General features: G+C 46.1%; 1 protein-coding gene across 1 annotated transcript in view; it reads left to right on the top strand.

Annotated features, from left to right (window-relative positions):
- The first annotated feature begins 7,786 nt into the window (after window positions 1-7,786).
- The window catches only part of XRCC2 (X-ray repair cross complementing 2), a 28,013-nt gene continuing 25,118 nt past the window's right edge, over window positions 7,787-10,681 (top strand). The window contains exon 1 of the mRNA XM_003815782.5: window positions 7,787-8,045. Within this exon, the coding sequence (XP_003815830.1) occupies window positions 8,007-8,045 (39 nt within the window). The 5' untranslated portion in view covers window positions 7,787-8,006. The remainder of the gene's footprint in view (window positions 8,046-10,681) is intronic.

The following is a 10,681-nucleotide window of genomic DNA, read 5'->3' as shown; positions in this document are numbered from 1 at the left end:
CCCTAGTAGCTGGGATTATGGGTGTGCACCACCACACCCGGCTAATTTTTTTGTATTTTTAGTAGAGATGGTGTTTCGCCATGTTGGCCAGGCTGGTCTCAAACTCCTGACCTCAGGTGATCCTCCCGTCTTGGCCTCCCAAAGTCCTAGGATTACAGGCATGAGCCACTGCGCCTGGCCCCTTTAATTATTTTTTATTATAAATATTAACTCATTTAGACTTTAAGTACTTTTAAAATAGAATTGAGGCTGCTCCCGGAGACACAGCATCTGCTGCCTTCCTCTTCCTCCCTCCTTTAGGCTCCCCACTGTGCCGCCCACGGTGAGCTCAGAAGGAAGCTCACCTGGGAACCTGGAAACGCAGTTGGAAAGGTCAGCCCACGCCTCCCCTCCTCCCACCCCACTCTCCCGTCCCCTGCCCTCTCGTGTGACACAAAGCAGGGTGGGGAAAGAAGAAGAGAATTTGAGAGTAAAAGGTACCAGCCTGAACACCATACAGCCTGAACACCAGCCTGAACAACTCTTCATACAAATTACACATAAGTACGCATTCAAAACAAAACTACTTTGTTTGGCAAGGAAGTTACAAACACAAGTAAATATTTAAAATACATTAGAGTAATTGCCTATGCAGGGATGAGATAGGGAGTAAGAAATGGGACTAAGAGGGAATAAATAAATGAAGAAGAGCAGGGCCTGCAGGAGCAGAGAACTGGCCACAAATTGAAAAGTGCAATTAACTAACCCCAAGTACATAAAAAAGAAAAGAAGTTCAGTGAGAAAGACTTTAGCATAAGGGAATATTCATTTAGCTGATACTCATTTAGCTGTTGTTATTCCCCTGGGAAAAGGGAATGAAAATTTAGGTTATAACCTATTGGCACCTTAATAAACATGCCCATTTCCTCTAGCTTCTTGCTTCCTCATACTAAAGAATCATAGAATCTAGCCTTGTAAATGGCCTTAGATCCTTGGAATCATCTGGAAGCAACTTAACATGCTAGAAAGACCACAGGCCTTATAGTAGTGATGGAAGATCTGTCATCTCATCCAAATCCCCAAGAAAGAAGTGGAGGCCATCATGTCTCAGAGGCCGGGCCCAGAATCACGTAGGGAGAGCAGAGCTGATTACGGATTTTGAATCTCTTGACCCTCATTCCAGAACCATTCCACCCTGCTATCCTGCTTCTATTTGTCTACTTGACCCTGAACTGTATTGATTGAAAAGCCAGCGATTGAATGACTCTTTAGGCATAGGGTTTTTTTTGTTGGTTTTTTTGTTTGGTTTGGTTTGGTTTTTTGAGACGGAGTCTCGCTCTGTCACCCAAACTGGAGTGCAATGGCACGATCTCGGCTCACTGCAATCTCCACCTCCTGGGTTCAACCGATTCTCCTGCCTTAGCCTCCCAAGTAGTTGGGATTATAGGCGCCCACCACTATGCCTGGCTAATTTTTGTATTTTTGGTAGAGACGGGGTTTCGCCATGTTGGTCAGGCTGGTCTGGAACTCCTGACCTCAGGTGATCCACCCACCTCGGCCTCCCAAAGTGCTAAGATTACAGGCGTGAGCCACCATGCCCGGCCTTTTTTTTTTTTTTTTTAAGACAAGGTCTCACTATGTTGCCCAGGCTGGTCTTGAACTCCTAAGCTCAAACAATTGTCCCACCTTTGCCCCCCAAAGTGCTAGGATTATATGGATTAGCCACCATGCCTGACCAGGCATAGCTTTGTAGATTGACTTTCTATTTGTTTCTGATGATTTTAAATAAGTGAATTTGAAATTCATTCATACTAATAGAAATATCTTTAGGAAAAAATCTTGGCTGGCCGTGGTGGCTCATGCTTGTAATCCCAGCACTTTAGGAGGCTAAGGTAGGTGGATCACCTGAGGTCGGGAGTTCGACAGCAGCGTGACCAACATGAAGAAACCCTGTCTGTACTAAAAATACAAAAATTAGCTGGGCATGGTGCTGTGCACCTGTAGTCCCAGCTACTTGGGAGGCTGAGGGAGGAGAATTGCTTGAACCTGGGAGGCGGAGGTTGCAGTGAGCCGAGATCGCACCACTGTACTCCAGCCTGGCGACAGAGCGAGACTCTGTCTCAAAAAAAAAAAAAAAAAAAAGATGTCTAAAGACATCAGTGTATATTTTCTTGAAACAAGGGCTTTCTCTCAGAACATTAGAGCATAATTTCAGAATTATGAAATTAATATTGATAAAAAATTATCTAAATTACATATGTGGCCAGGTCCAGTGGCTCACACCTATAATCTCAGCACTTTGCGAGGTCAAGATGGAAGGATCACTTGATCCCAGGAGTTCAAGACCAGCCTGAGCAACATAGCAGGACCCAGTCTCTACAAAAGTACAAAAACTAGCCAGGTGTGGTGGTGCATGCCTGTAATCCCAGCTACTTAGGAGGCTGAGGCATGAGGATCACTTGAGCCCAGGATGCAGAAGTTACAGTGAGCCTAGATGGTACCACTGCACTCCAACCTGGGTAACAAAGACCCTGTCTCCAGAAAATAAATAAATAAATAACAGACATATTCAGCTTTTACCAACTGTCTCACTAATGTATTTTTCTGGTTCAGAATCCAGTTCAGGATCACACATTATATTAATATATAGGTGTCATGCCTCTTTAGTCACCCTTAATCTGGAATAGTTCCTCAGTCTTTTGTTTGAGATGGAATCTCACTGTGTTGCACAGGGTGGAGTGCAGTGTCATAATCTCTGCTCACTGCAACCTCCATCTCCCAGGTTCAAGCGATTCTCCTGTCTCAGCCTCTGGAGTAGCTGGGATTACAGGCACCTGCCACCATGCCTGGCTAATGTTTGTATTTTTAGTAGAGACGGGGTTTCACCATGTTGGCCAGGCTGGTCTTGAACTCCTGACAACAGGTGATCCACCCATCTCAGTCTCTCAAAGTGCTGGGCTTACAGGTGGGAGCCACTGTGCCCAGCCACGTTTTTGTTTTCTTTTTTTTTTTATCTAGATTTTTAAAATAATACTGGTTGGTTATATTCTAGAATATAATGTACCTCAGTTTGGGTTTGTGTAATGTTTGTGCATGATTAGATTTGGGTTATGCATTTTCGGTGGGAATACCACAGAAGGGATGCTGTGTTCTTCCCAATGCACTGTATTAGGAGGCACGTGATACCTATTTTTCTCATTACAGGTGATGTTAACTTGGATCACTTGGTTAAGGTGATGTTTAATAGGTTTCTCCATGGTGCAGGGCATGGTGCCTCACACCTGTAACCCCAGCACTTTGGGAGGCTGAGGCGGGTGGATCACCTGAAGTCAGGAGTTCGAGACCAGTCTGGCCAACATGGTGAAACCCCGTCTCTACTAAAAATACAAAAAAAATTAGCTGGGCGGCCGAGCACGGTGGCTCACGCCTGTAATTCCAGCACTTTGAGAGGCCAAGGTGGGCAGATCATGAGGTCAGGAATTTAAGACCAGCCTGGACAATATGGTGAAACTTGGTCGCTACTAAAAATACAAAAATTAGCCAGGCGTGGTGGTGCGTGCCTGTTGTCCCAGCTACTCGGGAGGCTGAGGTAAAAGAACCTCTTGAACCCGGGAGGTGGAGGTTGCATCGCGCCACTGCACTCCAGCCTGGGCGACAGAGCGAAACTCTTGTCTCAATTAAAAAAAAAAAAAGTTTCTCCATGGCAGGGTCACTCTTTTCTTTGTAATTAACAAGTATCTTGTAGGGAGATACTTTAGGCTATAGTCTGTCTTTAATTATACTTTTATCCAGTAATTTTAGTATCAATTGATTACTCTTAATCTCCTCTTCCAAACTATTACTGTGGCAATTTGTTTTTCTTTTTTTCTTTTTTTTTTTTTTTTAGACAGTCTCACTCTGTCACCAGGCTGGAGAGTAGTGGCGCCATAGGCATGAGCCACCGTGCCCGGCCTACTGTGGCAATTTTTAAACATTTTAATTTTAGGTTCAGGGGTACATGTGCAGGTTTGTTATACAGGTAAACTCAAGTCATGGGGGTTTGTTGTAGGAATTACTTCGTCACCCAGGTACTAAGCCTAGTACCCAGTAGTTATTTTTTCTGCTCCTCTCCCTCCTCCCACCCTCCAGTCTGAAGTAGGCCTCAGTGTGTGTTGTTCCTTTCTTTTCGTGCATGAGTTCTCATCATTTAGCTCCCAATTATAAGTGACAACATGTGGTATTTGGTTTTCTGTTCTTGCGTTTGTTTGCTAAGGATAGTGGTCTCCAGCTCCGTCCATGTTCCTGCAAAGGACATGATCTTGCTTTTGTTTTGTTTTTTTCTTTTTTGAGACAGAGTCTCACTCTGTTGCGCAGGCTGGAGTGCAATGGCATGATCTCAGCTCACTGCAACCTCCACCTCCCTGTTCAAGCAATTCTCCTGTCTCAGCCTCCCGAGTAGCTGGTATTACAGTCATGCACCACCAAACCCGGTTAATTTCTATATTTTTAGTAGAGGCAGGATTTTGTCATGTTTGCCAGGCTAGTCTCAAACTCCTGACCTCAGGTGATCTACCAGCCTCAGCCTCCCAAAGTGCTGGGATTACAGGCGTAAGCCACTGATGATCTCTTTTTTAGGAGGTAAAACATCATGTGTTTCTAAAAGTTAGAGCTGGCCAGTCATGGTGGCTCATACCTGTAATCTTGGCACTTTGGGGATGGCGAGGTTGGTGGATCACCTGAGGTCATGAGTTCCAGACCAACCTGACCAACATGGTGAAACCCCATCTCTACCAAAAATACAAAAATTAGCCAGGCGTGGTGGCAGGTGCCTGTAATCCCAGCTACTCAGGAGGCTGAGGCATGAGAATCGCTTGAACCCAGAGACAGAGGTTGCAGTGAGCCAGGATTCTGCCATTGCACTCCAGCCTGGGTGACAGAGCAAGACTCTGTCTCAGAAAAAAAAGAAAAAAAAAATTGGAGCTATCAAAAAAAGTTACACATAGGGGAGTGTCCCTCACCCCATCTCTTTTACCCTATTTCCATCCTCCATTTTTTCCAACCTATTTTTATCTACCCTCTGTAGATAAAGAATCCCGTTTGCTTCTCATGTATTCTTCCTGTGTTTCTTTTTACCCAAATGAGCAGAGACATGTGTATCTTTTTCTTTCCCCCTCCCTTGTTACAAGAAAGCTAGCAAACTGTAGACACCCCTTCCTCTTTGCCTTTTTCACTTAACACTATATCCTGGAAATCATTCCTTACAGATGCATAGAGATCTTGGCCATTCTTTGTTGCAGCTGCATAGTGCTCCATTTTGTGGCAGTGCCGTATTGTTTACAACCACTCTCCTATGTATAAACATTTAGGCCGTTTCCAAGATTTTGCAATTACAAACCATGCTGCAATATGCTTTTTTTGCATACACATTTTTGCAATGTTGGAAGTATGACTTCAAGCTAAATTCTTAGAAGTAGGATTGCTGAGTGAAAAAGTTAATAAATGCATCATTTTGTTAGATAGTGCCAAATTCGGCCAGGTGCAGTGGCTCATGCCTGTAATCCCAGCACTTTAGGAGGCAGGAGGATCACTTGAGCCCAGGAGTTGTAAACCAGCCTAGGCAACATGGCGAAACCCCATCTCTATTAATTAAAAAAAAAAAAAAAAAAAAAGATATTGCCAAATTCCTTTCCAAAAAGACCGTATGTTTTCATGCCTACCAGCAGTTTGTGAGAGCGCTTCAAGTATCCTTTTAAACAAGAAGTGATGTTTCTGGAGCATTAAAACTGAAGTGATTTCAAAACCATGTTGTGCTCACACAAACAGGTGTGCACTTAATGGACTAAACTAGTTCAGCTGACATGTCTTCTTCATTAGGAACAGTGTGGAGACTGAAAAACTAATTTAGCCTAGAGCAGCTATTTAATTGTAAAGTCTCCTTTCTCAAATATTGATTTACTATGTGAGGAAATATTTACTTTGTATAGAAGTGTGTGGAATTGGACGAGGGGGTTGACCAACACATGTGGTTTGGTATACACATATCCTCATTACAGAGGGTGTAATGAAGATAGAGGTGGTTCAGCACCATAGGAAAGGGAAAAAAGAAAAAAAAAAAAGACGGTAGAGGTGGCCTCCCAAGCATCCACTCCCACTCCTCTTGTTAATGATTCACAATTTGTTGTTATTGTTGTCATTTACTGTTCTCCACACCTTTCCACAAGGCCTGTGTGCTTTGAAAAAATATGTCTCTACTCCGGATAGAAGTGGGGCACACAGGGCCAGGCGCGGTGGCTCACGCCTGTAATCCCAGCACTTTGGGAGGCCGAGGCAGGCAGATCACAAGGTCAGCAGTTCGAGATCAGCCTGGCCAATATGGTGAAACCCCATCTCTACTAAAAATACAAAAATTAGCCTGGCGTGGTGGCACGTGCCTGTAGTCCCAGATACTTGGGAGGCTGAGGCAGAAGAATCACTTGAACCCGGGAGGCAGAGGTTGCAGTGAGCCGAGATGGTACCACTGCACTCCAGCCTGGGCGAGAGTGCAATGAGACTCCGTCTCCAAAAAAAAAAAAAAAAAGAAAAGAAACAAACAAAAGTAAGTGGGGCACACGGTTCAGGCCTAAGCTAACCAGACCAACCTCATTCCTGATGGTTGTTAATGTTTCAGATACGGGCCCGCAGCCCTACGTAGAGAAGAGGCCAAGGTAGAAAACATGAATCTGAGGTAAAAAGAAATGAGGTACTTGTTTGCCTTATCAAGCCTCTCAATTAAACTAACCTTGAAGCCTGTCTTACCTTTGGACTTCTAGTGATGTCACCCGCTAAAGCCCATTTGTTTCAGTAAATAAGATTTGAGTTTTCTGTGACTTGCAACCAAAACCATTCTAATTTACAAAATGAGCAACTTTAATATTACCCATGAGAAATACTTCATTGGTATATGCTCTTTCCTAGCGTTTTTGAAAACTAAACTAGCTGGGTGAAAAGTATATCTGTGCATGAAACTTTTTCATTCCAGAAAACATTTTGTCATCTTGATAATAATGGCCAATGCTACTATATCCAAATTTTTGTCTTTTTTTTTTTTTGAGACAGAGTCTCGCTCTGCCGCTCAGGTGTGGTGGCGCGATCTCGGCTCACTGCAACCTCTGCCTCCCTGGTTCAAGCGATTCTCCTGCCTCAGCCTCCCTGAGTAGCTGGGATTACAGGCATGCGCCACCACGCCTGGCTAATTTTTGTATTTTTACTGTAGACGGGGTTTCACCATTTTGGCCGGGCTGGTCTCGAACTCCCGACTTCAAATGATCCTCCTGCCTACCTCAAAAAGCAACTTGATAAATCCACAGGCTCGGTATATTTTAAAAATTCTTTTAAATACAGTATACTTTTCTGTTTTTTTCCAGAATTAACCATGAATCGCACACACAGCCAGAGGCTTTTAACCCGAGAACGGACAAAAGGGCCTGCTTGTGCAATACAATTATTTTTAATGGTTAAACAAATTAATACATAAGACCAGCTTTACCTAATATAATAATAACGAACCAAAGTTTACAACGGACAAGAAAAGCACCAGCTGTCCCCGCCACCCCGGCGCGATCTCCAAGGGGACGCGGGAGAGCGCCGCGGGGGGACGCGGGAGAGCGCCGCGGGGGGACGCGGGAGAGCGCCGCGGGGGGACGCGGGAGAGCGCCGCGGGGGGACGCGGGAGAGCGCCGCGGGGGGACGCGGGAGAGCGCCGCGGGGGGACGCGGGAGAGCGCCGCGGGGGGACGCGGGAGAGCGCCGCGGGGGGACGCGGGAGAGCGCCGCGGGGGGACGCGGGAGAGCGCCGCGGGGGGACGCGGAAGTCTGACGTCACAGGAACTGGGGGCGGGGCGGGGAGGCCCGCACACCCTATTGCGCATGCTCCCGCCTCCCCGGCCGCGGCCTGGCGCAGTGCGCACGCGCGCGGGTGGGCGGGTTTGACTGGCTGTAGAGTCTGCGCAGTTGGTGAATGGCGTTGGTGGCGGGCAAGTTGAGTCTCTCCTGCGCCGAGCCTTCGGGGCGATGTGTAGTGCCTTCCATAGGGCTGAGTCTGGGACCGAGGTGAGAGCCGCCGGGTTGGGAGTGAGGGAGATGGGAACAAGGCCGCCGGTGGGCGAGGGGAGCCGAGGGAACCCGGGGGATTGGGAGGCTTGGGGCGGCGCAGCCTGGCCGGGCTGGGACCGGCCTCTCGGCCTGGACGCCGGCGATGCTGGCACCCTCTGCCACCTCTCACCTGGGCCCCAGGGGTCCGCCCCTGGGCAGCCTGGAGTCCTCCGAGGTGGGAGGACCGGGCGGAGGTGGAGGAAGTCTTTCTTTGGAAGACGTGCTGCCTGCCCAGATCGATATAACATACGAGGTCTCTCCTCCCAAGAGTTATGGTCTAAAAACCCCTCACAAATTAACTACCGTTGGAAATGTCAAGCTATGCAAGAAAAGCTAGAAAAGGGGAGGGGTCGCCCGTTGGAGCATTTGGAGCTTTTCTGGAACAGGTGGTGTTTGCGGAGGTTGCCTCACCTCCCTGTAGCCCACGTGTCTCTGCTTAGGGCAGCTGGCCCTCGCCACCCCCTGGTATTCGTTTCCAGCCCAGGTAGCTCCAGAGCCACACAAGCCGGTGGATGCCCCTCAAGAATTGAACCAAGTGTCCAGCACTTACTGTGTGTCAACTACGTGTTAAGGGATAGGAGTAAGCAACAAAAGACATAACTTCTGCCATTAAAGAACTAGTAAGGGAGGCTGCTGTAAGAATTACAGTATTGCACAAAAGTTTGTTGTCCATTAGAGGGGCGGGCATCATGGAAGATGCAGGAGGAGATGACTGAAGTTTCAAGGACCATTTGAAATGGTTTGGCAAGGAGAGGATGACATTCAGAGCGGAGACAGTCGGGAGTACATGGATTCTGAATTAAGCAAGAGCATGGCTTATTTAGATAACTGCAAGTATTTCTGTAAAATTGGAACAAAGGGAGTGAGGGACAATAGGTTGGGAAGTAAGCGCTGAGCAGTGGGCAGGCTATGAAGGATCTTTTATGCAGATGCGAGAGGAAGCAATCTCAAAAGAGTCAGCAAACATTTTTGTGGAGGGCCATGTGGTAAATATTTAGGCTTTGCAGGCCATGCCGTTTCTGTCACAACCACTCAACTCTGCTGTTCTAATGGGAAGGCAGTCATAGATAAATAAAGGCACATGGCAGCGTTCCAATAAAGCTTTGTTTTTTGGATTTAGCCTGCTGGCCATAGTTTGATAATCCCTGTTCCTAAAGAGTAGAACCACTGCTTAGTATAAGAACGGCTACAGTTAAAACCATAGATATATATATATTTAAAAATATATTTATATATAATATATATTTAAAAATATATTTATAATATAGATTATATAGAAAGTATATAATACATATAAACATATTTTTTATATATAAATGTATATTTTTTTGAGATGAACTCTCGCTCTGTTGCCCAGGCTGGAGTGCAATGGTGCCATCTCAGCTCACTGCAACTTCCGCCTCCCGGGTTCAAGCGATTGTCCTGCCTCAGCCTCCCAAGTAGCTGGGATTACAGGCACATGCCACCACACCCAGCTAACTTTTGTATTTTTAGTAGAGACGGGGTCTCGGCGTGTTGGCGAGGCTAATTTCGAACTCCTGACCTCAGGTGATCCGCCTCAGCCTCCCAGAGTGCTGGGATTACAGGTGTGAGCCACTGCGCCCGGCCAAAACCTTATATTTAAATGATTATTTGAAACCCAGGTTAAGGTCCGATGATTTTTGCAATCAGAACAAGCCTTGTATCCAAAAAATGAGAGTCTAGCACAGTTAAGTCATGGAACAAAGAATTTAACATCATATCCTTTGCCTGCCTTGTCTGTGTGGCAATCCTAAGCCTAGCTCATACTACTCTGGAGTAGAGTGGGGTGGAATGGTGAATAGGAAGCTAGGCAATTGGCGCTGCTCTATTTTCCTTTTTATTAACAAAACCAGTTAAGCCAGTCTCTTTCCCTTTAAGTGTCTTGGGAACTATGTGGCCACTGCCACATTTGTTTGAACTCTAGCTCCTTTGCACATTCATCTACTTTGAGTTTACTTGGAGGGATTGTGTTGAGGAATATATCTGAAGCCATAAGCTAACCCAAGAAACTGAAATAAACTACTTTAAATTTTTGGTTTTTTTTGAGACAAGAGTCTCACTCTGTCGCCTAGGCTGGAGTGCAGTGGCGCGATCTTGGCTCACTGTAACCTCTGCCTCCCGGGTTCCAGCAATTCTCCTGCCTCAGCCTCCCGAGTAGCTGGGACTACAGGTGCACGCCACCATGCCCGGCTAATTTATTTTTTATTTTTATTTTTTAGCAGAGACCGGGTTTCACTATGTTGGCCAGGCTGGTCTTAAACTCCTGACCTCATGATCCGCCTGCCTCAGCCTCCCAAAGTGCTGGGATTACAGGCATGAGCCACCACGCCTGGCCTGCTTTAAAATTCACTAGAATTAGAACCTAATAAAATAGTTAATCTTTCTTGTAAGTATCAAGGAAAAGACATTTCATATGGGGGTCTTCAAGAAAATAAAGTTGTAAGAATATTTTTTTAGGCTGGGTGCGGTGGCTCATGCCCGTAATCCCAGCACTTTGGGAGGTTGAGGTGGGCAGATCACCTGAGGTCAGGAGTTAGAGAGAAACCCTGTCTCTAAAAATAAAAACCATTAGC

This window comes from Pan paniscus, chromosome 6 (assembly GCF_029289425.2).
Source record: "Pan paniscus chromosome 6, NHGRI_mPanPan1-v2.0_pri, whole genome shotgun sequence".
NCBI lineage: Eukaryota > Metazoa > Chordata > Mammalia > Primates > Hominidae > Pan > Pan paniscus.
Note: the sequence above shows the minus strand (reverse complement) of the source record. Positions and strands in the feature narration are given on the sequence as shown.